This window comes from Myotis yumanensis, unplaced genomic scaffold, assembly GCF_028538775.1.
Source record: "Myotis yumanensis isolate MYYU_CA2020_CCGP unplaced genomic scaffold, mMyoYum1.0.hap1 SCAF_4, whole genome shotgun sequence".
In the NCBI taxonomy this organism is placed as follows: Eukaryota; Metazoa; Chordata; class Mammalia; order Chiroptera; family Vespertilionidae; genus Myotis; species Myotis yumanensis.
This window is the reverse complement of record NW_027223755.1, coordinates 82,887,701-82,915,604: the sequence shown is the minus strand read 5'-3', so window position 1 is coordinate 82,915,604 and position 27,904 is coordinate 82,887,701. Positions and strand designations below refer to the sequence as shown.

At 46.5% G+C, this 27,904-nt stretch overlaps 1 protein-coding gene across 1 annotated transcript; it reads right to left on the bottom strand.

Annotated features, from left to right (window-relative positions):
• Window positions 1-118: 118 nt before the first annotated feature.
• RCC1L (RCC1 like) lies at window positions 119-27,263 on the bottom strand. The gene is made up of 12 exons (XM_070412829.1): window positions 26,904-27,263; window positions 25,666-25,795; window positions 20,578-20,706; window positions 19,445-19,511; window positions 18,543-18,594; window positions 16,748-16,832; window positions 14,249-14,430; window positions 9,605-9,692; window positions 8,590-8,763; window positions 6,166-6,251; window positions 1,022-1,116; window positions 119-903 (listed from the first exon to the last, which is right to left on the bottom strand). Exons 1-11 carry the CDS (start codon window positions 27,243-27,245, stop codon window positions 1,039-1,041), a joined length of 1,413 nt encoding a protein of 470 aa, XP_070268930.1. The 5' UTR covers window positions 27,246-27,263; the 3' UTR covers window positions 119-903; window positions 1,022-1,038.
• Window positions 27,264-27,904: the final 641 nt, after the last annotated feature.

Genomic DNA, 27,904 nt, shown 5'->3' with positions numbered 1-27,904 from the left:
CAGGACTGTCTTCTACTGTATTTTTCACTGGCATCTAGTAGCCTCTTTATCAAATGCCCTGTTTTTGAAAGCTAATCTCTATAAATGAGCAAGTAAAATAAAAAGACCTCTCCAGCTCTTAAGAATAAAAATGCAGAAAATAGACTTTATTCCAAAAGAGGTTTTTAAAATATTTTTTTAAAGAATAAGACAAGTTACATTACTCTTTGTTTTCCACAATTTCTGGATCTCTTCTCCAGGACTGGCACTGCAGCCAAGCTTTTGCGGATGTGTTCGGAGCCCTCAGCCACAAGAATCTGGCCTCGATCTTCTTCCCGCGGGGGCTTCTCCACTTCTCCCAGCCAGGCAGTGAGAATGGTTACGAGGCTGATGACAGCCATGAGCCCATGGGGTGCCGAGCTGGCACCCACTATGTTTTCAGGGAGAACCCCAATCCAAGCAAAGGATTTCGGCATGTCCCACCAGCAAGCTGGCTTTCAGGGTCCACTTTGGGAGGGGAGACCTAAATGAACACCCCAGGCCGAAGCCAGCCGGCTCCCTCAGTCAGGCTGGGCTGCCCCGTGCCCACACACGCTCACCCTAACTCTGCTGTGCTCCAGGAGCTGCAGAAGCCCCCTGAGCACTGCACTCTGTCAGGCTCCTTTCAAGATCAAACAAAATGCATATCATGAGCAAATATTTGTGAAAACCAGTTTCTCGGGCCAGACGTGACACCAGAGGCCATCCTGTGCTCCCAGGAAAGAGCCGAGACGTTCTAATGATCCTCACCACGCTGGGGCCGCAGGGCCTGGGGCCCATCTTCCTGCGGACCAGCCCGATAAAGGCAGCTGTGAGGTGCTGCACTGGCAGGTCTCACCGGAGCAGGGACCACGTCTCCGGACTTCAGGTTGCACCTCCTAAGGGCTTTAGGAGAGAGTGTCACACTTCATGGAGGGCTCTGGTCGTCTCTGAGCCCCATCAGAACCCCGCGGGCTGCCTCTGCTGAGCAATCCAAGTGGGTCTGAGGCCAGGGCAGGCTCACCTGGGTCAGCAGGAGATTTAGATGAATGACTTGGCCAGAGTCACCATGTGATCCACACCACAGGCCACATCCACGGGCTCCCCAGGCATCGTCACCTGAAAAACAAGAGCCAGCACACAGTGAAGGGAAATGGCCAACTGGGGGACAGACAGGCTTGGAGGTGGCCCCAGCTGGGCCCGATCCGGGCCCTGCATCCTGGTAGGTGACTTAGCCTCTCTGAGCCTTGGCTCCCTCCTCTGGGTGATAAATGGGGACACTTACAACCTACCTAGCAGGTCTGCTGGGCCGAGCAAACGCAATCACCAAGGAAAGGCCATCTGAACTCCCCACCTGGTCAGTGGGCGTTACTGTCCAGCCCCCAAGAGGCTGCTGTGGGCACAAGCACGAACCCTGAGTGACATCCCACAGAGGTCAGTCCCCTGCGAGTATGACCCCGCCAGAGGGCAACCCTGTTCTCCGGCCAGGTATTGAGTAGCACCACCATGGCTCACTAGAGCGGCCAGAAAAACCCTTTCTCCTTCTCTCAGGTCCACTTTGGGAACTAGGCCCCTGGCCCCGGGTCTTTACCCACTTTGCCCCCAGCTCCAGCTCCAGACACGGGCACGTGAGTCCTGTCACCCTCAAGGAGGGACACTGACTGTGTCTCAGAAGGCGCCCAAGGCCTGGCCAGCAGTCCTGCCGACACTGCCCATCCACGCTGACAACACTCGGCACAGGAAGGCCCGACTCTCAAGGTAACAGCAGCCTCCTGGGATGTGGAGGCCTCTGTTTGACTTTATTTATTTATTTATTTAGGTTAATCCTCACCCAAGGATATTTTTTTTTTAGAGAGAGAGAGAGAGAGTAGAAGGGAGGGAGGGGGGGAGAGAGAGAGAAAGAGGGAAACATTGATGTGAGAGAGACACATCAATTGGCTGCCTCCCACTTGTGCAAGATGGAACCTGCAATCCAGGTATGTGCCCTTGACCGGGAATCAAACCTGCAAACCTTCAGTGCACAGGCCAACACTCTAACCACTTAGCAACACTGGCCAGGGCCTGCCTGTTTGCCTTTAAAATGACTCATTGTGCCCTGACTGGTTTGGCTCAGTGGATAGAGCGTCAGCCTGCGGACTCAAGGGTCCCAGGTTCAATTCCGGTCAAGGGCATGTACCTTGGTTGCGGGCACATCCCCAGTGGGAGGTGTGCAGGAGGCAGCTGATTGATGTTTCTCTCTCATCGATGTTTCTAACTCTCTATCCCTCTCCCTTCCTCTCTGTAAAAAATCAATAAAATATTTTTTTTTTTCAATGACTCATTGTTCATAGCCTGGCCTTGGAAATGGGTGTGTCCACGACTCAAGGATTTCCACACCCACATGGCCACCCCAGTTCTCCAGAAAAGGGGCACTTTCTACTTGGTGCAAAGAGAAGCAAATGCCACGTACACTGTTTTCTTAGATGGCAAGTTTTAGGACAGCGCACCTGTACCACTTACTCCTCAGCCCTCAGCCCTCAGCTACAATGCGATGCTGCTTTTCTGACCAGATCCGAATCCTGCCATCCTGCCGGGGTGGGCAGTGTACAGCTGGAAGGGGACCTGTAACAGCCTGTGGAGTTTACTGAGCTTAAGAGGGAGAGGCCTACTCCAGATGGCCTGGCCTAAAAGCCCAGAGGCAGCATTGCCGACCCTGCAGCTTGGCGCCTTTGGCATGGAGAGACAAGTCCATTAAGGGCTCCTGGCCACAAACAAATGGACGCTAGTAACCAAGTTGTGCTCCCCTTCCCTCCCTCCCTAAACAAACGTCTTTGGCAAAGCCTATTAGAGAAATCACTAGACAAACAAGAAGCCCTGCCCCAGCTCATCGCAAAGGCTCGGAGACGCAGAAAGCATTCCAGGCTGGCCAGGGACGCGGGGGAAAGCATGCCGCCTCTGTGGTGACCAGGCCCAGGCGAACTCTTAGCAACCCCCCAGGGCCATTAGAGCACATTTCATTGACCACTGTGGGCGGGGGAAGTGCCCCTCTCCACACTAACCTGCAGCCCAGCTACTGCAGTTACCACCTCTGTCCTTGTTCCCCAAGTGCTCTAGCCATTAGTGCCCAATGCAGAGTAGACCACTTGCCTTGGTTTACTTGCCAGGACTATGGCCTGGCCTCGGAGGCCCCCCTCTTTGTGGCGCAGTCACTCGCAGTCTCTCTGAACCGAGTCCAGAAGAAGAATGCCCTCAGCCATGTTTTATTTTTGTCCTTGTCAAGGTTAAATGGAGCTTCTATTCTAAACCAATTTACGCTCACAACATTACTGCAAATGGAAACAGTTCTAAAAACCAAAAGCACCTTTAGCCTGAGTGACTGAAAGGTTTGAGCAAACTCAGTGTAGGAACATCTCTCTCCACAAGGACACGTTCCTGAAACAAGCGCCCAGCAGGTGAAAGACACGGGAAGGCTGAGAGCACTGCCCCTGGGCAGTGGCCGGGCCCAGCAGACTTGCTGCTCCCACTTGGCTGCTTCTGAAATTTCCTTCCTGGCACAAGCGAGCAGGCTGAGAAAGGAAGAGAGCTTGACCGGCAAGGAGGCACTGCCCCAGAGCGCCCAGCTGCCACAGTGCACCTCTCTCCCGAGGTGGCCATGTAAGAAGGAGGCCTGAAGGCCGGAGGGTTTCCCAGCCTGTGCTCCCAAACCCAACCTGGTACTGACCAGGAGTCATGGCGAGGGGGCAGCACCGCCTGCAGCAGGAAAACATCCTGGAAAGCTTCGGAAGGAGAGGTTTAAATCGGGGGGCTCTGATGTCATTACATGGGCCTACAAACTGAGGGAGAAGCCCAGGTTCTGTGAGTCCAAGAACAACTAGTTAGTGCCTTGTAGGTGCTATCAATAAGACTTTACTCTTCCTTTTTCTTTCTTGGAATCCTTTTTAAATGATGTAACACAGCCCCCACTGAAGATTAAGAACAAAATACAGTGCTTTAAAGCTTAAAAACCTCCTGTAATTTTTTTAAGTGAATACAACAGAACAGACAGAAGGTCCAGCTACCCAACAACAGACAAATTGAATATTTAAGGAATCCAGCTTGGTTGATCCAAAACCTGGTTCCTGCCACCACCTTTGTCTCAAGCCTCAGCCTTGCACCTCAAGCTTGCAGAGTAGAAAGGCCAGGTCACCAGATCTCAGCACCATTCTTCAAGCTCTCTCCTCACCCATCCACAAACAGCTCAACAAATGTACAAGAAGGAGGACAATAGTTTGGCAAGAAAGCAGCCAACTGTCCCTTTGCTGATGGTACAGATGCAGAGAACAACATTCCCAAAGGGAGGTTTGATGGGTGATGAGTCAGTGAAGGGGGGTCTGGTCTGAGTGGCAAGTGGTGTCAGCCCCCAGCAGCCTGCTCCTTCCAGCTTCACTGCAGGGCTGGCCCAGCCATTTCAATAAGGAACATGCTATCAGATTTCAAATCTCAGTTTATGGCTGTCCCACGTCTTCACTCTAATCTGGAGGAAATGGAGGCAGGTGAGGAGCCCCTCGTCACTGCAGTCATTCCTCCAAACCCCAGGTGCTTTACTGTTTCCTAAGCTCCCCTGCAGAAAGGCCTTTTGGTGGGGTTCGAGAGAGGGCAGTGAGGAACTACCAAGAAAACAAGCAGGATGTTTAAATCACATTATTGGCATTTCCATTACCTGCGGTACCATCCACTGTCCGTCAGCTGCCTCTTCATTCCTCACACATGATGACATTTCCTAGCTCAGGGAATAAGCGAGGGAGCGCCAGCCAGCTCAGGGACAACTCTGGTCCACAACCAGTTTTTCTAACAAGTTCAAAGTCTCTATTTTGACCTATTCTCTTAGAAACTGCACCTACTGTTTTTATAAAGGAGTCATGGCCTGCCAAGTTCACAGGGACCAGGAGAGTCAGCAGCCGAGGGGAGGGCCAGTGGAAACAAGGCCCTAAAACAGTGATGGCGAACCTATGACACGCGTGTCAGAGGTGACACGCAAACTCATTTTTTTGGTTGATTTTTCTTTGTTAAATGGCATTTAAATATATAAAATAAATATCAAAAATATAAATCTTTGTTTTACAATGGTTGCAAAGATCAAAAAATGTCTATATGTGCCACAGCACCAGAGTTAAGTTAGGGTTTTTCAAAATGCTGATACACCGAGCTCAAAAGGTTCGCCATCACTGCCCTAAAATAACAAAGAGCCTCAAAACCTTCTGCAGTGAGTTCTGGACAAAGCCTTAGTTCATTTCTTTTTCATTTTTACATGTGTTTTCAAAAGATATTTTACACAATTTCAAAGCACATTATTAAAATCAAACTTGTTAAATACTTAGACATGTGCACGCTCGCGCATGCACGCATACACACACGCACTTCCATAGGCAGAGGCTGTCTCTGGAGGGAACATCAGACACCAATTCTGGTGGCTGCCTCTGGGATAAGACATGGGAAACTGATTTTTCATAATACACTTTGTACAAGGACATATGTTCTGTATTCAAAAAAATAGCTTTTTTTAGAACTTAAAAAACCTAGTAAACAACACTAAGATAAACTACAATTGAAGAAAGAACTTTTTCTCCTTTAATTTTGAAATGAGCCTTTTTTTCTAATTGCATCTTCCCCCTAAGAAAAACCTTTATTTTTTCACTTTGGTGCCTGTGGTCAGGCATTCTAAATATTAAACATCCGGCTTTCTTTTAAATTCACTGTAAACATTCCTCGGCACAGGCCTCTGCAAACAGCTCCTGGCATGCCAACTTCTCCATTTCAAATCTCTCCCTGTCAGCATCGGAGCCTCACGGCACCCGGCCTGCAGCTAGCTCCTCTCAGAGGCGTGCTTCTGTTTCCTGCTCCACATCCCCAAGGACAGCCTCCGATGAGGCTTCTTACAGAGCACCAAGGGATGGAACCCACACAGGCCATTCCTCCCATTGCTCACTCAACAGGCCACAGGAAGGAGCAAAGGGCAATGAGCCCACAGCCAGAGAAGTTGGTGCTGGGCGCTGGCTCTGAGGCCTCACCTGATGCCACAGAGCAGGAGGAGGGCAGCTGGGACCCGGAAGCGGGGAGGCAGTCCTGGGGACCCGGTGTTGGAGCGCTGCTGCCACATCAGGTCCATCTGCCCTGTGGGCCCGCCCGCAAGCCCGCCCAACCCAGTCTTACCCTCCATGGGAAATACTGGTCTTCTAGGCGGCCAATTCCCAGGCACCCTCGGATGTTTTTGCCCCAAACAAACAGCTCTCCTTTGTCTGCAAAGAAAGGAAAATGGTGGCTTGGTTGGGACTAGGCCAAGGCCAAGTCTCCAAGAAGAGGAAGGGTCATGAGAACAGGTTTTCCAGAACCTGGTACAGACAGAGTCCAATGTTAAACTTCAACTTCTACCAGACAAGTAATGCTTCCTTTTGAAGGGAAAGTATACTGCCCCATACCAAAACCATGTCCAAGCCCAGACTTAGAGTGTCCATCATGTGGGAGATGAGAATGTGCGTGGAGCAGAGGGTCAAGGAGGCTCCTGCACAGACCACTCTGCTCGCACCCCATGTGGCCCCTCACCCACAGCTATGTCCAACTAAACCTTGCTTCCACAAATCCTGAAATACGAGCATCCTCAAAGTAGGAAGATTGCCATTCCTTGTCTGGGTTTCCGCATGTCAAGTGAGTGACACATGGTGACTAGGTACCTCTATGGGCCAGGTCTAGGTCTGTGTGCTAGCAGGTGGGACAGGACAGTGACTACACATGCTTGGTTCCTGTCCTCATGGGACTAGTTGAACAGCTAGAAATAAACAAATGATCAAACCAATACATACATGCTCACACACTAACGGTACCAAGAAGGAAAAGGACCAAGAGGCTGTTATAGAGATAGCCCAGGGGACTGCATCTAGACCGGAGCTCTGGGAATGTCAACCTCCAGGAAAGGACCCAGACATGGCAGGGCAGCCTCCCACAACCAGCCTTCAGTTCTGACTTCTATCCCCATCAGCTTTGGGCACTCCTTGATGCAGCGGCCCTATTTAGCTCCCCCACATCTGGCAAGCAGAAGTAGAAAAGGCAGGGGAAAGCCAGGACCAAAATAATCTGGGCTGATTAAATAAGGAATCCTTTCGTTACAAGCTGTCAGAGCCCCTCTGGTCTGTCCAACACCCTTGTCCTCCAGCCTCAGATTTTACGTGTTTAACAGAACAATTCAGTCTGGTCCCAAACTGTTAGACTTCAGGGTAAACCAACCTATCCCAACTCCCAGCTGGCCTATGCAAACGCTGAGCATACAGTCAGGGGAGAAACCCAAGCTCTGATGTTCTCTCTACTGAGGGACAGTAACTGGCACTTGGGGGAGAGCTATCTAGGGATTTCATTTCAGTGTGACCCAAAATGACCACACGGATGACACCAAACAGGAACAGTCTACTCTAGGGGAACACTTCATGTGGGTTTCCAGGTATGTGGCTTCGCATACCTAGAACAGTCTGGAAAATAGATCACTGACACCTCCAGAATTAGTCCACAATGACTCTTATTTACTAAGTTGAAGTAGCTTTTAAAAACTCCCAGGAATTAGGTTCATTTGCAAATGGCAGTGGCTGACTCTGCCTGAGTGGCAGTGAGCGATCCTCCACCCATCAGCGCTGCTACCACCTGGTGCTTTAATGCACACAGTCAGGCAAGACTCCGACCACCAGCACAATGGTCCGCACTGCAGCCCCGAAGCCTGGTGCTCAGACAATCCTGAATGGTGATCATCTGGAGCAGTCCTCACATAGCATGGGGCCAGAGCACACAAACAAGAATGACCCGAACTGACTGTCCCAGCCAGATGTTTAAAAGAAAACAATTACTTACCATGAGACAAGGAAATAGTGAATTTGCTTGAGAATCACAAAATGAAATTAAATTAATACAGTCTGATGATTCAAGTCAACTAAAGAGGAACAAATTGAACCAACAGTCACTGTGGTGGAACAGGAGATGTAATCAAGAAAAGCACACATTCTAGAGGTCTGCAGAGTAACTGGATATGTTATGGCTGTGTCATTTGGCAAACCTTTGCAAAAATCTCCATTTCAGCCTTCCCTTTGATCATTCTCTCCCCCAGCACTTTGGAGAAATTGGGCAGATTTACTTCCACAAAACCACGGACAGTCTTACAAGTCTGCCCCTTGCCATCCCACGTTCCTGGGTCAGACTGGGGTTTGGGCTTCGTCAGGCAGTGGGATTAAGCCCCACACATTCATTTCCTAATTATCTACCATGGATTTGCCAAACCTCTGCTGGTTTCCCCCCAAACCCCAACACACTCACGGGTCCCCTCTCCTACCACCAACTGGCATCCTCTTGAGAAAACTCACTTTCACATTAGCCTGACCACAAACCAAATGAACCAAGACAAAACTCCAGGATGAAAAAAAGATACACATTATACAACCCCAGGCCAAACAACTTCTGGATTAGCCGCTCTCTTTAATTATCCATACAAGGGTACCGCACCGCTGGATGGATGGAAACTGAGAGCTGCCACAGTCTGAGGTTGAACCTGAGAGAGTGAAGCTCTGTCAGTCTCCGGGGCCGCATGGCTTGGTCACTTACTGGTAAGGGCAGCAAAGTGGCTGAGTCCACATCGAATGCGGGAAACCTGGACTTCTGGGTTGAACTCCGTTAAGCCAAAGAGAGTGGGTGGAACCATTTCTGGAAGAGCAGTTTCCACTAGGTTTGGTCCTTTCCCAAGAATTCCATAGCCCCAGACAAAAACATGTCCTTCTCCTACATTACAGGAAAAACAACGGTCAGTAAGTCAAACCAAGAGCAGCCCTCACTCACTAGAAATTCAAACTGCACCACCAAGAAGCATTACATCCACATGCATTTTTCCCCTCCTTGCTTGGCAAGAACATGCTGACAGATATTTCATGTTTCTTTTCTCCTCTTTCAAATTCTTGTTTGTGGAGTATGTCTAGCCAGCTCACCAATCTCAGAATACAAACTTCCTACATCCTGAAAGTAACCTGGACAGGACGAATCCATAAATCACCCAGAAACCCCATGTGAACACAGGAGAGCCCTCGAAGGACAGTTTCTCCCAACAGCTCTGTGTTTCACAGTGATCAAAAGACCAAGCCAAGTAACTAAACAACTTTTGGGCAGATTCCTAAAACTCTAAAAATGATTTTTTGGTTATAAAAAGTTTAATACTCATCAGTGGTACCAGATGTTTAATCCAAGAGCCATGGATCTCAGTATCTAAACCCTAAGGCTCTTCTCCTCTCTGCCTTTGTTTCCTGGCAGCCTCCCTGGAGAAGGCTGGAGCCTCTGGCCCAGGCTAAGGGACAGGGAGAAAGTTCACTCTCCATTTCAGAGGTCTGCTACAGAATTACTAAGCTCTGTGCTGTCTACTTATATATCACGGCTATTATCTTTCTGTCAAGAATGTCACCGCACCCTCTATTAGCTGAACTCAATCTAACTAGATCTTCCCGCCCCCTCCTCCCCCCAGCCACATTCCCTTCCTCAGGCCAAGGTCTGCTGCCTGTGAGTCCAATGGACACCGACCTTTCTCTATGCAACCCACCTAGAGCTGCCCAGTGACTCTGCAAGAGGGTCTCACCATTTAACACAGCACAGCCAGTGCCACCACACGCAGCCTGCTTCACCTTGCCCACTCCTGAGAAGGGTAAGCACCGAGGGACATTCACCTAAATCAAAGGAAGGGTCCACACTGTTAGGAACACAAACCAGTGAGAACTTGGAAATAATCTGGTCTTGTGTACAGAGTGTATAAGACCCAGTTCATTTATTCATCCCACAAGTATTTCCCAAACATTGAACATATGCTACCTATCTAACTAGGTATTAGGAATGAGGAGGAACAAGAGACCTGGTCCCTCTCTTAGTCTAGTGGAGGAGCTGCCAGCCTAAATTAACATAAAAGTAATTTGTGTTCAATGCAATGAAGGAAAGTACACGATCTCTGAGAATGAATGTCAGGGAGACCGACCTAGTCTGAGGGGAGGAGCAGTCAGGGAAGGCTTCATTTTTCTCCTGCTATCTGAAGGATGAGTAGAGGTAACTAGGGGAGGGGAGAAGAACAGGATATTCCAAGTAGGGGAGATGGAATGTGTAAAGGGAATGAGGTGAGCATGGCACATTCGGGAAGGTTGAACAAGGTCAGAGTGGCTAAAGCAGGGAAACGGGCGGGGGAAAGGGGACACATAGTACAAGATGCCGGTGGGGAGAGGGCGGCCGGATCATGCAGGATGCTGTGGAATTGCTAGAGGGGAAGAAACATCGTGGACTTAGGTAACAGTGGAGAAGGACCAGAGCGTGGGGAGGAGCATGAGTTCACTCTTGAATGTATTGAACTCGCAGTGTGTAGAGATGACCAAGTGGAAATGTCAAGTGCTACTTAGTGATGTCTGGAACTCTGATGGGTAAGCACAGATGGTAAGTGCAGCCATGGGTATGGCTAGGATCTTCTAAAGGGGGACTATGGAGAAAAGAAGAGCAAAATCCACGCCATGAGGACCTTCAACATTTAAAGGCCTGGCACAAGAAGAGACACAGTAAATGAGACCAAGAAGGGCCTGGCCAGCATGGCTCAGTGGTTGAGCTTTGGCCTATGAACTAAAAAGTCACTGTTCAATTCCTGGTCAGGGCACATGCTCCGGTTGTGGGCTCAATCCCCAGTGTGGGGAATGCAGGAGGCAGCCGATCGATGATTCTCTCTCATCACTGATGTTTCTATCTCTCTCCCTCTCCCTTCCTCTCTGAAGTCAATAAAAATATATATTTTTTTAAAAAATGAGACCAGAAAGGGACACTGAGAAAGCTAAGAGAGCACTAGAAGAGTCTAGTCATAGGGCAAAAGGAAAAATGGTTTTCACAAAGATGTCACTGTCAATGTCAAATGCTGCTGAGAGGTCAAGAAAGATACAGAGTGGAAATGTTCTCTAGATTCTTTATTATTATTCTTTGCAACATGGATGTCACTGGTATCCCTATCAAGAGCCACTCAGCAAACTCATAAGGGTGGAAACTAAATGGAATGGACTGACAATGAGGAAACAGATAGTAAGTCAATGTAGCTCCTGAGAAGCAGGCCGTAAAGCAAAGGGGTAGGGATGGGGAGAATGGACGGAAATGGAGGAGCCACCTAGGGCTTTAAGATGGAAGACATACAAGTCAGGTGAAAAGACAGATGTAGGCACCAGCAGAGAAGGACAGGGTAAAGTTTTGGGAAAGAAGGCCCAGCAGATAGAGGATGGCTCCTGAAAAGGTGGAAGGCGATGGGATCCAGGGCAGAGAGAGAAAAATCCGCTTCAGCAGGAAGAGCTACACCTCCTCCACCGCTGGAAAAGGAATGGGTCTAGGGTGGTATAGACACAGGCACGTGTATGTGAGCCATAGCAGGAAACTGAGGGCATTCTCATCCAATAGCATCTGTTTTCTCTATTAAACAGGAGGCAAGATCTGCTGAGAGTGAGAGATGGGAGGGTCAGGGGTTTGGAGAGTGAAATGTGGCCAGCTTAGCCTTCCAGCAGGATTTGGTCTTGGCGCCTCTACTGAGAAATAACTTTGGAAAGATAGATTGTAAGTGCTTCAGTGAGAGCCACAAATCTTCATAGATTCACTTTCAAACGGAAACAGCTGAAAGATAACAGTCCCTAAGTTGACTCCAAAGGAATAAAGGAGCTTACCAACCCAGAAAACGTAGGCCTAGATAAAGTGGGGCTGTCAGGATGGGGCTGGGCCTCTGCTGCTTGGCTCTCAGAGAGCTGCTTTACCTCACCGTGCCCTGGCACGAGGCCCTCGGCAAGTACTGAGAAATGCTCTCGCACAGAGCCATTGGAACATACCACTGTTGTCACTGACAGGATGAGGCTTAGACCACAGTAAAGAATCTTGGTTGTGATGGGCTACTTCTAAGATGACCCCTAATAATCCCAGTCCCCTCCTATTCGGACCCATGTGTAATCCCTGCCCTGTGTGGGGGCTGGACCTACTGACTTGCTTCTTCTTTTTCTTTGTTTTTTTGTGTGTTTTTTTTCAGAGAGGAAGGGAGAGGGAGAGAGATAGAAACATCAATGATGAGAGAGAATCACTGATGGGCTGCTGCACGCCCCCTACTGGGGACCGAGCCTGCAACCCAGGCACGTGCCCTTGACCAGAATCAAACCTGGGACCCTTCAGTCCACAGGCCAACGCTCTGTCTGCTGAGCCAAACTGGCTCGGGCCTGACTTGCTTCTAATGAGCAGAATACCAGCATTAGGGAGGGAAAGTCACTGCCAAGATGAAGTGATAAAACACTGGCTTCGGTCTCACTGGCACTCTCTTGCCTTCTCATGTGCTCACTCTGATGAAGCCAGACGCCATGTTGCGAGTGACTACATGGAAAAGCCTACATGGCAGGGAACCATGGGAGGCTTGGCCAACAACTCTGAGCTGGCTGACTGGCAGCAAGGCAGTGAGGCCCCAGTCCAATAGTCCACAAGGACCTGCATCCTGCCAGCAACCCCAGTGTGGTCCTGAAAGCAGAGCCTTCCCCAGGTGAACCCTAAGATGACTGCAGCTTTTGAAAGACTTAGAACCAGAAGACCCAGGTAAGCCACCCCAAGATTCCTGCTCCACAGACACTGTGAGGTAATAAATGTGTGTTGTTTTAAGCCACTAAGTGTCGGGGTCATTTGTTATGCAGCAATATGCAGCAATGACAGGACCTGGACCTGTCCCCCACAGGAAGGCCGGAGAGACCTTTTCCTCAGGCCTCGGCATTAGGAAGAGCAGTACTTCTCCTGAACACTTTGTTTGCTATTTATTTTATAGAAACAATGAATCATTTCACTGACCATTTTCTCTCTGCTTTGGCTACTAGGAAACTCAGACAAAATCTGCAACCACTTCTAGCCACTGAGCCAGACCACAGAGAATGCATTTTTTCATCTTAGCTGATCTTAGTTTTCCTTTGTGCAAGTTTATCATTAACATATATTTAAAATCCCTTCTGAAGAAAAAAACAAACACAACCTTCTGTATTTGTCAAAGTTTGATATTAAAGAATGTAGTATGTTTTTTAAATAGTCCTGATCTTTCAGAGCTACATACTGAAACTTCTATAAAAGAAATATGATACCTAGGATTTAAAATAATCCTAGGATAGAGTAGATGGAATTATAGATGCAACACAATTGGCCATTAGGGAGTATGGGCTTTTTTTAGGGGGGGGGGGGGTCTATTAGGGGGGCAGATGAGGTTAATGAAAATGTCTGGAATTAGATAGTGGTGATGGTTGCACATCCTTGTGACTATACTAAAAACCACTAAATTATATATTTTAAAATTGTGAATTATATCTCAATTTTTCAAATGGGCCATTAGTTGGTAATTGTTGAACATGGGTAATGGGTATATAAAGATTAATTAAGCAGTGAGCTCTACTTTTTGTTTAAATTTGAATTTTTCCTTAATAAAACATTTAAAATTCTTCTGTATTGTAATCATGGTGGCTTGCTTCAGTGAGAAGGATGGGCTAGTGGTGAGGAGAGGCTGCAGGCCTGGCTTCTGAAGGGCTGCTAGTATTCTACTACTTGACCTAGGTGGAAGCTGCACAGGTGTCTTAATCGAGCTGCATGCATACGATCTGTGTGCTTTTGGGGCATATGTTACACTGCAACAAAACACAACAGTGTGACATCGTAGGAACTTAGGTAAATAGCCTCGTTATCCAGGCATACCTAAAATACTGCCCTAAACCAGGACTATCTCGTCAAAGTATTGATTTAAAAAATGGCTTTTGCACTTAAGCTTTCTTTCTGGGCTCCAATGAAATTGTCAAGAACTTGGAACCTTACCCGGCTGGTATGGCTCAGTGATTGAGTGTCAACCTATGAACCAGGAGGTCACAGTTCGATTCCCTGTCAGGGCACATGCCCTGGTTGCGGGCTCAATCCTCAATAGGGGGCATGCAGCCGAACAATGATTCTCTCTCATCACTGATGTTTCTCTCTCTCCCTCTCTTTGAAAATCAATATAAATATATATATATATATATATATATATATATATATATATATATATATTTTTTTTTTTTTTTTTTTTAAGATCTTAGAGCCTTGAAGAGGCAGTCTTACAACAGGTTAGGTCCTAACATTCTAGCACTTTATACATTACACTTTGGTGAAGAACCTCTTAGAAATGTCCTTAACACGCTATATTTACAAACCTCCTAGCACCATGCTATAAGCGACCTCATACCTGTGTGGAGTCCGTGACAGAGGCCAGCTGCAGATACTCAGAGTTGCCCCAACCAAAGAGGTCTCCATCAGCCGACACAGCCAGGCAACAATCACCGTAGGTGGCAACCTGGACCACCTTCACTCCTGCAAGGTCTCCACCCAGCTTGGTGGGTACACTGGTGATATTATAGTGACCCAGACCTAATACAATAGAAAATACTTTTAATAATTTATTCTACAACTTACACAGACTTACTATATGCCAAACACATTTTGAGCTCTTTACAAATATCAAAAACCCTAACTGTTCCTCTGCATGCCAGGCAACTTCCGTCTCCATGTGCTCTCAGAGGCAGAAAAAGGCATCAGTGTAACTAGATCATATGAAAACTCCTGGACTTTTCTAGGTCCAATTCAAGTTAGAAAAGTTCTCAAGATGAAAGCCCACTATACAATGAACATATGAGACCTTGCATATATTAAAACGAGCAATTTCTAATGCACTGCTGAGCTTGCTGGAAAAATCAAGGAAATCTCTACAGTTCAGCCACCCAAAAAAAGTAAACAGAAACAGGCAAATCAGCGTGGTAAACAGTAAACAGGACAACACAGGGCTTGCCTGAAGGACAATGTCATTATCAGCACTTCAATGGAGGGTAATCCCTGAGCAGCATAGGGAGGCAAAACACTAAACCACAGACTCTGGCTACCAGGGGCTTCCTCACAAGGGGCTCAAAGCAGGGTCATACTGGCATCAAAAGCTACTACCAACCGAGTAAAAAGGCAAAATGGGAGAAATACTTGCAAATCAAATATCTGATAAGAGATTAATATTCAGAATATACAACAAATTCAACAACCACAACAAAAACAAATGACCCAATTAAAAAATGACCTTCTTCAAAGATAATATACAAAGGGGCAAGCAATAAGCATATGAAAAGATGTTCAAGCCGAAACCGGTTTGGCTCAGTGGATAGAGCGTCGGCCTGCGGACTGAGGGGTCCCAGGTTCGATTCCGGTCAAGGGCATGTACCTGGGTTGCGGGCACATCCCCAGTGGGAAGTGTGCAGGAGGCAGCTGATCGATGTTTCTCTCTCATAGATGTTTCTGACTCTCTATCTCTCTCCCTTCCTCTCTGTAAAAAATCAATAAAATATATTTAAAAAAAAAAAAAAAAGAAAGAAAAGATGTTCAAATCACTAATCATTAAGGAAATGCAAATCACAAATGAGATACCACTTCACACCCATTAGGATGGCCACTAGTACAAAAAACACACAAAAATAACAAATGTTAGGGAGAATGTGGAGAAAGTAGAACTTCATACATTGCTGGTAGGAATGTAAATGGTACAGCTACTGTGCAAAACAGTATGGCAGTTCCTCAAAAATTTTTACGTGGAATTACCATATGATCTAGCAATTCCACCTCTGGGTATATACCCAAAAGAGTTGAAAGCAGGGTCTCAAAGAGATATTTGTACACCTATGTTCACAGCAACATTATTCCAATAGCTAAAAGGTAGAAGCAACCCAAGTGTTTATCCACAGATCAATGGATAAGCATAATGTGTTATATACATACAAGGGAAAATTATCCAGCTTTAAAAAGAAAGGAAATTCTGACAGATGCTACACAATGGATGAACTTTGAAGACATTATGCTAAGTAAAATAAGCTAGTGACACAAAGAACAAATACTGTATGATTCACTTATACAAGGCACCAGGAATGGTCAAATTCATAGAGGCAGAAAGTAGAACAACAGTTGCCAGGGGCTGGAGGAGGAAAGAATGGGGAGTTACTGTTTAATGGGTATAATAAAGTTCCAGTTTAACAAGATGAAAGAGTTCTGGAAATAGATGGTGATGAAGGTTGCACAACAATGCAGATGTTACTTAATATCAGTGAACTGTACGTCTCGAAATGGTTCAGATGGAGCCCTAACTGTGAAAGTTCTATTAACATGAAAAACTATTTTATATAAATTTAAATGATAAAACAAACATATAAAAATCACACCAATGCTATCATTACAACATAAAAAGATATACTTATATGAACAAGGACTGGAAGAAAACATGAGACGGAACAAAGACAATTTGGTGATGGTAGGATTACTGAGGATTTAAACAAGATTTAAATCTTAAATTTAAAGGCCCTTCAGATAAATTTCAAAAACAAAAAGATTAAATATACAAGGTGTGAAAGCTTAACCCTCATTCCTTCCTCCCTTAATGATACTCTTCTGAAATCAGTTAAAATGGAGCTCCTTTTAGGCGGCACTTGTTTCTTTACAAGGCTCAGAACTCCTTTGTTGAGAAGTGGCTCCAATCCTCTATCCAATTCTTTATAATTCATTCCTATGGGAACGGGGACAGGAGAAACGATTATTGTTCCCCAGGAGGTATAAAGAGAAGTAAGAATCAAATTAAGGAAGATGGGTTCTAGCCTATGAGAACCCTACAGCTCACAGTGCCATACTGCACTATCCCCAGGGGTGAAAGGTACAATACCTGTTTGCCCATCCGCACCCCATCCACAAGAATAGACTTCTCCTTTATCCGTTAGGAAGAGACTATGGTCCTGACCACAGGTGACCTATCAGACAAACAGAGGTAAGGTTGATGAGAATTCTTCGAAGCCCAGCATCCTAGTCAATGGACCTGAGCCCAGTAGCATTCCCTACCGCTCCGGAGCACCAAGCAGACGGGGTCCAGCCAGGGAGGATGCCCCACACTGTCTCCATCTCTTATTCATTCTCAATGTACTGCACCTAGCAGTCTCCCACTCCAATGAAACTGCTCTTGCTAAAGTAAAGTGCCAGGTGTCCTAAGGAGCAAGCCTAAGAGCTCCTCCACTGCCTCCAGACCTGAGGAGCCACTCCCTCCTCCAAAAGCCTTTCTCTTCACTATTCCCCTTCTGCCTCTCTAAGCCTCTACTTCCTACCCTTCGGTGGTGGACTCCTCCAAAGTTCTGTCCTCTGCCCTCTTCTCTCCTGCCTTCACATTTCCCAGGAGACTGCATCCATTCCCAAGGCGTTCGCTGTCACCTCCGCATTGTTACCTCCAGTTCCACCAAATCTACTGAGTTTGGACCTATTTTCCTAACTGTCTAATGGAAAGCACTCTTTACTGAACACTTAATATGTCAGGCACTTTGTGCTAAGTCAATAACCAAGACCACCCAGTAAGAAACTGAATCTCTGCGAAGTTTGGTAACTTATCCAAAGTCACCCAGTTAATATGTGGAGAAGCAAGGAGTTAAACTTACATCCCTGTGACTTTGAAACACTACATTCCAGTGCAAACCCACTCTCTCACTCCTCCGGGCACCCCCTCTCCCAGCCAACCCACGCCTGCGCCTCCTCCAATAGGTCCCTATCTAGGCTGAGAACATGAGCAGCCAAGTCATCTGCCTATGCAATCATGCTCAGCTCCCTCTAGCACGCTCCCTGCCCCGCTAATCAAGGCCCAAACTAGTCAATTCTCCTTATCTGTCTCCCACCATTCCTTCTCCCCACAGCTTCCCAAGTGACCTTCATCCCTTCCTCGCCCCTCTACTCCATACCATGGCCAAAGTTACCTTTCTAAACAGACATTGATTTGGCTGTCACTCCCCTTGATTAGAACCTTTGATAGGCCCCAACGGTCAAGAGGATGAAGTCCAAACTCCTTAGCAAGGCATTCAAGACCTCGAACTGTCCACTCTGAACCTGTCTTCCAGCCTATCCCACACCACTCCCCCATAAGTATACCAAACTCCAGCCCCACTGCACGTTCTCAGCAGTCAGCGCCTCCAGCTGCTCCCTCCCCTCTGCCAGAAAACTTTTCCTCCCATCCTTCCCTAGTCTACCTGGTCAATTCCTCTGCTACCTCTCCCATGGTGCTTTTTTTCCCTTCCATTCCATGCCTGCTAGACTTAACAATTCCCCTGCTGCTACTTCTATAGCATTTTCTGTATACGTTCACTTATTTGGGTATTCATTATAAGTACCGACCATGTGCCAGGCACTACGTCAGGAATGGGAATAACATAAAGCCAGGCTCTAATACACAGTGCTCTGATACAGCTAGCTTTCTTAACCTGTGTCTCAGACTAGAGTGTTATCCCCCAAACTTGATTAAACTTTGTCTGCTGGCGATCTACAGTAAGCGAATTGTGGCTACAGTAAGCAAGCAGTAATTTTTACTGAATGATTTATTAATTCAGAAAATCCGCCTACCAAGTTTGCCATCACTCCACCCATCTTTCCCCCTTTCAAAGTGCCCCAGGGAGCAGGATGAGTGGCTTTCAGCCCATGCCTCTTACCTGGACCACTTGTCCATCGAAGTCCTGCATCCTATGGACCTTGTGACTTTCACTACACCAGGAGCAATTTGGGGAGAAGCAAGAGGTATGTTCATGGCAAGCACTGTGGGGTTCTGGCCCCTCCCCTGTCACCCTTAACTGTGGCCCCCATATATAGTAACTATTAGAGAAACTTTCAAGGTCAAATATAAGGCAGAATTAGGCCAAGGTGTTAAAGTAAAACAAAACAAACAAAACCCTTTGATGATTTTCATATGCTGCCAGAGTTGAGACTGGTAGTATTCAGAACCACCAGCACAATGCAATGAACTAGAGGGAAAATGTTTTGTTTTTTGTTTTTTTAGACTAAATGAGTAAGACTGAAATAGAGGGGAATTTTTTAAGTTAATCAATTTGGTTAAAAATACAAAACTAATTTAAAAAACTTCTACACATCACAATCAATGCTCATGCGCCCTCCCCTCCCATCTAGCTAATGCATGGCGCTCAACCTGCAATGGAACAATCTTCTCCACAGCTTTCCAGTGAGTTCTCACTGCTCCTCACACACATGAGGAACCCTCTTACTGCTCTGTGGATCTATCACTCAAGAAATGTTTAGCCGAAACCGGTTTGGCTCAGTGGATAGAGCGTCGGCCTGCGGACTGAAGGGTCCCAGGTTCGATTCCAGTCAAGGGCATGTACCTGGGTTGCGGGCACATCCCCAGTGGGAGATGTGCAGGAGGCGGCTGGTCGATGTTTCTCTCTCATCGATGTTTCTAACTCTCTATCTCTCTCCCTTCCTCTCTGTGAAAAATCAATAAAATATATTTTTAAAAATAAATAAATAAATAAAATGTTTAAAAAAAAAAAGAAATGTTTAATGTTTAACACAACTGGGGAAAGGGATAGCAGGAACTTACCTGTAAATTTCATTTTCGATCACTTTTCTTCCACATTGCCCATAAGCATTGTTTCCCATGCTGAAAACTAAAAAGTAACACACCCAATTAAATAAGTTCTTCAGATTCATGGAATCCTAGAATGTCAGGACTGGAAGGGGGTCTCAAAAGTGAACCCAGTCCAACCACTCACCCTACCTGCCATTTCGTTTCCTTCTCCAACATTCGCATCCTGCACAGGCAGAGCCACAGGCATGCTGGGGTCTAGACCTGCCACAGCAGTGTGCGCCACCTTTACTGTCCCTTCTGCCCTCCCCTCTGGGCCCTAGTTCCACCTCTCAGAAATCCCACCTTACACAAGGTAAGCACCTCCTGTGAAGGCCTCAGCACCACCATTTCTTAAACCTGTCATTAGGTTGCCCTTGATGCAAAAATTCCTCTTGAAAAAGCTCCTAAACACTCTCTTCACCTTTTCCTACAAAGCACACTTAGCCAGAAAATGAAATTTGAAAAATTTAGTCAAGTTGGCCTTTCCATAGAGACTGCTGTTCTGGAGAGGGTGGGGGTTACCCAGAAGTCTGGACACTAAAAGGCCCCACCACCTGGAAGAAGTGTTTAGCAAACAGACTTCTTTCAGAAGCAGCCCAGCTCGGTGAGTTATGCAAAGGAAGGGAGAGGCCTTGGTAAGGCTGCCTGATGTGTGTTGTCACACCTATAGATAACCTAGGTTTTCCAAGAACCACAGAGACGGTTTGGCTCAGTGGATAGAGTTTCGGCCTGCGGACTGAAAGGTTCCAGGTTCGATTCCAGTCAAGGGCATGTACCTTGGTTGCAGGCAACATCCCCAGTAGGAGGTGTGCAGGAGGTAGCTGATCGATGTTTCTCTCTCTCTCATCAATGTTTCTAACTCTCTATTCCTCTCCCTTCCTCTCTGTAAAAATATCAATAAAATATGTTTAAAAAAAAAAAAAAGAACCACAGAGAGCAGAGAGCATAAGAGATTTAGCAAGGTCTGCCCAATACAGCTCTCTTGAGCATCCTACTGATCTGCTCAGGAAATGCCAACAGCTTCACTAAACAGACCTGGCTCAATCAAATGAGCCACTTTGGGCCCAATGGCAAGAAAGAAGTCCCCCTCCTCCATTAGTCCTTACCTCCTTCATTGTCGGTGAGGACAAGCGAGTGGGCTCTGCCACAAGAGACCTGCAGCACCCGTGTCTCCTGAGGTCTGTCCAGAGGCAGTGGAACCGGCGAGGGCTCCAAAACATACTCGTATCCCCTCGCTGGAACAAAAACAACCGGGTTTATTACACTGATTGAGAGTCACAGCTCTTCCAGCATTAGAAATCGTATCATTGAACGGCCTCGTTTTCACTCAGTAAGACATCGGAATGACTTACTCAAGGCACATAAGCTGGTAGCCAAGCTAGGACTGGTCCCCAACTCCCAACCCACTGCATCCCATTGCCTCCATTACACATTGGGTTATTGAAAAGCATAATAATCTTTTAATACCATTTGCATTTTTAAGGAAAGTAAAAGCATTTTCTTCCTGAAATACCAACTAAAACTTCTGTGAACAACAATAAACATTGTTATATTAAGAGGAAGCAAAAAGAATACGTAGATGCATTTACTTGCATATACATTAAATCACTGTAGAAGGATAACCTAAAAACTAAAAAGTAACACCCCCAATTAAATCAGTTCTTCAGATTCATGGAATCCTAGAATGTCAGGACTGGAAGGGGGTCTCAAAAGTGATCCTAGTCCCGTGGTCGGCAAACTGTGGCTCGCGAGCCACATGCGGTTCTTTGGCCCCTTGAGTGTGGCTCTTCCTAAGCCTTAGGAGTACCCTAATTAAGTTAATAACAATGTACCTACCTATATAGTTTAAATTTAAAAAATTTGGCTCTCAAAAGAAAGTTCAATTGTTGTACTGTTGATATTTGGCTCTGCTGACTAATGAGTTTGCCGACCACTATCCTAGTCCAACCACTCACAGGCTGTCTTCAGGGACCTGTGGCTGGGAGGACAGAGGTGGAAAGCAGACTTTTCATCATATATTCTACACAGCCTTTAGGATTCTGAATTATACAAAGAAGAAAATTTTAATATTCCAATAAGAGGAGAAATTTTTTAGAAGTCATTCTACAGAAGAACCTTACTGTTCTTTACAATCCTACTAAAGAAGCCAGATTGGTCTATGTAAAGAATTCCTCTTGTAGGTTTTAAATGATGGGCTTTTGAATATTTAAAATGTAGGCTGGAGTTAAGGAGAAAATCTGCAAATGTACTACTCCTCAACTTATACTCCACTAAATAACCACTCTATTTTTCTCTTTTGAACCCCATGCTAAAAAAGATTTTGCCTGCCTGGCCGGCATGGCTCAATGATTGAGCATCGACCTATAAACCAGGAGGTCACGGTTCGATTCCGGGTCAGGGCACATACCCAGGTGGCAAGTTCAATCCCCAGTAGAGGAGGCAGCCGATCAATGATTCTCATCATTAATGTTTCTCTCTCTCTCTCTCTCAATCCCTTCCTCTCTAAAATCAATCAAAATATATTTAGGAGGGAAAAAAACAAAAAAAAATTTGCCTACCAAATAAATGATTACTGTTCTAGCAATAGACCTGCCCATTTGTTTCATTAGTGGCTAATATAATTTTCAGACAGTTTTTGATCAGCATGGAATAATATGCTTATCACAGTAAAATTATATGACTCTAGGCAAAAATCAAAGAAACTAGACAATGTTGTTAGTTTATACAGCCTTATTAGCTGACAGATAGTAGTGGGGCATGTGAGTCTTTCAGTACTTTAGAATATTGAAGAGACTCACATGCCCCACTACTATCTGTCTAGACCCCTAAGGGCCAGGAAGCTGTAAATACATAACATTTAAAGGGCATCTGGCTCTAGATCCAACTACCAGTTGACAGGAAATATAAAGGATCATGTTAAGTAGAAATGCAGGCAGCAAACCCCAAACTGAAAAATTCTATAGGATAAACAACCTGATTTCTTTAATAAATAAATTTCAAAGGAAAAAGATTAAAACAGACTTAAAAGACTTTCAAAAGTCTTATCAACCAATTGCAATGGCTGGATCTTATCTGGATTTTGATTCAAATAAAAAAAATTTTAATGTATTTTTATTGGTTTCAGAGAGGAAGGGAGAGAGAGGTAGCGACATCAATGATGATAGAGAATCATTACTCAGCTGCCTCTTGCATGCCCCCTACTGGGGATCAAGCCCACAAACCAGGTATGTGCCCTAACTGGGAATCAAACCATGACCTCCTGGTTCACAGGTCAATCCTCAATCACCGAGCTACACAGGCCAGACTCAAATAAATTTTTAAAATAAAAATTTAATGACATTTGTGAGACAACTAGCAACTTGAACACTATCTAGATATTTCATGATATTAAGGAATTATATTATTAACTTTTAAAAATATATTCCTTTTTTTTAATCCTCACCTGAGGATATTTTAGAGAAAGGAAGGTAGGAAAGGAGGGAGAGGGAGGCAACATTGATCAGTTGCCTCCTGACCAGGAATCGGACCCACAATCTAGGTATGTGTCCTGATTGGGAATTGAACCCTCAACCTTTCGGTGTACAGGACGAAGCTCCAACTCACTGAGCGCATTGGCCAGGGCTATTGTTAATTATTTTTAGGTGTGACAATGTTGTTTTACTTTCTTTTAAAAAGTCCTTACTTTTTTAGATATGTACTGAAATATTCATGAATGAAATCAATAACGTTAGGATTTGCTTCAAATGTATTGAGGGGAAGGTGGTGGAAATTAATAAAACAAGACTAACATGAGCTGATGACTGCCGAAGCTGGTGACAGTACACGGGATGCATTACTCTATTCTGTCCATTTCTGCATATGTCTAAAATTGTTCTTAATGGTATAAAAAATGTAATGTCACATCTTACAGCTAATAAGACTTCAATACTAACTTAAATAAGAATTCTGATATAAAATTAAGCGGGAAAAAAGGCAGAAAATTAAACATATGCTGTGATCAAAATAAAATATGTATTTGTATATGAATGAGAAAACAGAAAAAAATGAACAAAAAGGTCTGTTCTAGTATGTATATCTAGGTAATTTCTCCCTTACTTTAAAAAATGTCTCTTATTGTTCTTAAAATACTGTTTGGCTAATGTGTACTTTTTAAAAATATATATATATTTTATTGATTTTTTAAAGAGAGGAAGGGAGAGGGATAGAGAATTAGAAACATTGATGAGAGAGAAACATCAATCAGCTGCCTCCTGCACACCTCCTACTGGGGATGTGCCCACAACCAAGGTGCATGCCCCTGACCGGAATCAAACCTGGGAGTGGGCTGACGCTCTATCCACTGAACCAAACCGGCCAGGGCATAATGTGTACTTTTAAGAATGTCATTATAAATACTTTCTTTATAATGTCATTATAAATAATTTTTTACAATCCAACTTTCAAACAACTGGAATAAAGATTCCATCTTAAGGATTTAATTGAATTTCCCCCCCAGACCATATCCTAGGTACTGTAAAGTATTGCAGGCTCTCTGCAAGATAGAAAAGAAAGGTCATCTCTTAGGGGTCAAAAAGGAACATCTCCACTTATCAGCAAATGCCTTTTTGCCTAAAGATTCAATTTAATTACACCAAAGAGGCTGAAAAACAATCTAGCCCAAATGATTTCAAACAACATCCTTCAAGACTGCATCTATTTTGTTGTTATGCTTTGGTTTATGTAATGACTAGTGGCCTGGTGCACAGATTCACACACTGAAAGGAAATTAATTAGAAGAAATATTTTAATATCGCTATTCGCCCTTTCTCTACAATAGAAGTGTCAACCAAATTCACAATCGACAATGACAGATCGAAACACAAGCATGCTTTATATGTATCGCGCATGTGCAAGTCAACTTAGCCTTTTATATATATATATATATACATATATATATACTAGAGGCCCAGTGCACGAAAATCGTCCACTTGGGGGGGGAGGGGCAGTCCCTCAGCCCAGCCTGCACCCTCTTGCAGTCTGGGAGCCCTTGGAGGATGTCCCACTGATGGGGAGTGGGCTGAAGCTGTCAGTTGGACATCCTTGGCGCTGCCACGGGGATGGGAGATGCTCCCACCACCGCCGCTGCACTCGCCAGCAGTGAGCCCAGCTCAGGGCTTCTGGCTGAGCAGTGCTCCCCTGTGGGAGCGCATTGACCAACAGGGGGCAGCTCCTGCGTTCAGTGTCTGCCCCGTGGTGGTCAGTGCAAGTCATAGCGACCAGTCGTTCCACCGTTCAGTCGATTTGCATATTAGCCTTTTATTATATAGGATAGAATAAACTTGCTTAATTAGAACTGCTTTCTGATGTAGCTAAACTTTTTCCAGCCCAGTGAAGCACCCCAACTTCTCTTTCAGGTAATTGTCAGCAACACAGCGGTAAATATCAACACGAAGCACATTATTATTGTAGATCATGCAGGGAGAACAAAAGGGTAAAATATTTAACTGCAGCAGTGTTTGACTATATTCAGAAAACCTGAAGTCATTTTCAAGGTCCACCATTTCTTACTTCTTTTCAGTCGGTCAAGTTTCTAAACTTTCTAAATCTCCATTTTTCGGCTAATGAAAAGAAAATAGGATTCTACCAAGTCTCCTATCTACCTACTCCAGGACTTCTGAGGATCAAATGAGATGAGACATGGGAAAATGCTTCACAGACATTTGGTTAAAGTGTAAAATGTTTGCACCTGGCTATAAAGCAAGCCGTGTTCCTGGGTGGAAGAAACTCCAAGGAGGCTAGTCGTCGCTACGGAGAGGAAGCCAGATGTTGCTACGTGACGTCATTACCCGGCGCCCACAGCCACCGTTTTGGGCTGGGCTGAGCTGTGGGCCGCATTTTGTGCCATGGGGTCTTGACAGCGTCGGCTGCGATTTGGTGGGCTGTCACTTCAGGGTGGTGTTGGGGCCTGTGTCCCACTTGGGGGAAGCCAAGTGTTGCTTTGTCAGCACATGTCCACGGTGCTGTTTCTTTGTAAATGGCCAGTGCGCGTCATAGCGTCTGCCCCCTGGTGGTCAGTGCATGTCATAGCGACCAGTCAGACTCGGAGGGACACTTAGCATATTAGCCTTTTATATATATATATAGATACACATGAAAATCCAAAGGGAGCTCTCAGACTAGTTACAGCAGAAAGAATCCAAGGTGAGAATGCTCACTTTTATCTTTCCGGCTCCTGTGAAATCCAAGCTGAGAATCTTTGTTGAGGCCCATACCCCAAACTTTCGTAACATCCTTGGTTTTCGAGGACAGCAATGTGAATCCATAGCCACAAGCAGCTGATGAAATCTGAAAAAGAGTTCCCAATTTGTGATATCAAGTTTTATTCAGCAATTTATGACCGGTAACTTATTCAATTTAAGAACACATACTGTTAATACAGCAACATACTGTTAATTTTTAAAAAGCCACAAACTGGCAGAAAATATCTGCACACATCCTATATGTGATTAAGGACCTATAGCCAGAATACATCAATTACAACTCAATATTAAGAAGTAAACAACCCAACTTTTCATTCACCGTGAGCTTAAATTCCCTGTTTATCTTGAGCTCCTCTTTTCCATTAAAAAATCGTTTGTTATCCTTGACAGAAGTCAGGAGCCAAACTGGTTAAACCTGCTTCTCTTTCATCCCCCACCGAGCTTTCCACAACCATCCATCCCTAAGCCTCCCTTTCTCTGAGCGCTGGCTTCCGGATACGCGCCAGGCGGAATAGGGGCGGAAGCGGTCCCTCGCTGCGATCTTTTCCATCCGAGAGGCGTGAAGGCCTCCTGTGAGAATCACTAGTGTGTTCGGACACGCCCCCTTCACTCCCGTTCCCGCCCCAGCTAACGTTTCCTTTCCCTTCTTCACCGACTCCAGCTGGCCCACATTTTCTCGGACCTTCTGGACTCTCGGTCCCAGTGCGAATCCCACTGCACGTGCACCTACCCCCTGTGGGGCCTCCCTTTCCTTCTGTCTAACTGGGGGGACAGCCCCGCCTCCCGGGGTGACGGGCGAATGACACCAGCGGGCCCCAACAGCTGGCACAGTTGCAGCCCTGGGCAAACTACGGCCCGCGGGCCGGATCAAAAAAAAAAAGACCGTACCCTTTTATGTAATGATGTTTACTTTGAATTTATATTAGTTCACACAAACACTCCATCCATGCTTTTGTTCCGGCCCTCCGGTCCAGTTTAAGAACCCATTGTGGCCCTCGAGTCAAAAAGTTTGCCCACCCCTGGTTCAGCCTCTGGGTGAATGTCCGCGGCGCCCCTACCGCCCTCCCCGCCTGGGCCTACTGCCCCCTCGGGGGTCGTCCTCCGGAAGTGGGGCCGCCCCGTATCGCTAACTCCTCCAAGAGGCCCCGTGCCTCGGGAGGGGGGAGAAGGGAGAGGGGAGTGGCGGCCCGCACCTTTTGATCCAGCTCCAGGCGGTAGGGCACGGGCTGGATCCTGCGGCGCGGCCGCAAGCCGGCGCGGGGCTCGGGCCCGGAGCCGGGCAGCACGAAGGTGGGCACGCCCAGCGCCCCCGAGAAGCTGAAACCCCACACGAAGATGCGGTCGACGCGAGCCGCGCGCTCGCCCACGTACTGGAACACGGGCGCGTCCGCCTCAGCCTCCGCCGCCTCGCGCCGGCTCCGCGAGCGCCAGGCCGCTGTCCAGTGCCCTCGCCCCGGCCCCGGCCCCGGCCCCGGCCCCAGCCCACGCAGCCAACGCCCGGGCCGAGATGCCGCCGCCAGCGCCGCCAGCGCCATCCTCTGCTTCTCGCCTCAGCGGCTCCTGGGCGCCGCCATCTTGCGTGACCCTTGACCCCACGCCCCGGCGGAAGAACCTGCGACCGCGTTTACTATTGGCTGAAGGCAAAGGCGCTGAGGGCTGCCCTGGGCGGAGCCGGGTGCCCCGGGAGCCGGGTGAGCGGGCGGTGGGGACCCGGTCCGGGCCCTGGCCGCCTGGTGTGTGGCCTTAGCCCGAGCTCCCGCAGGCGGCCTGAATTCACTTCCTTCCCGCACAATGCATGTTTGCTGAGCTTCTGCTCCGGCGGGCGCTTTCATTTTTTTGCAAGGCCCTTCACTTCTTAGCAATCAGCAAGAATAAAACTTAAGGGGTGGCCCACTCTGCAAAACTCCAGTGTAGTGCTCTCCCCTACCCTGTTTTACTCCCGTTGCCACGGTCCCTAGGAATTTCTTACCTAGTTGCAGCTATTCCTGCTCCCTTTAGATACCAAGCCACTCAGTCCGTGCTCCAGCCACAGTGAGACAGAATGTAGCTCTCAATATTGTCATTCTCTGCGCAAAAGCCTGCAGCGATTCCCTGCTGTCCTCCCCCGCCTCACCTCGACCCTCAGCCTGGCACTTCACCTGAGTCAGGTCTTTCTACTTGTGATTTTGAAACCCGGTGCTGTTTTCAGGCCTCC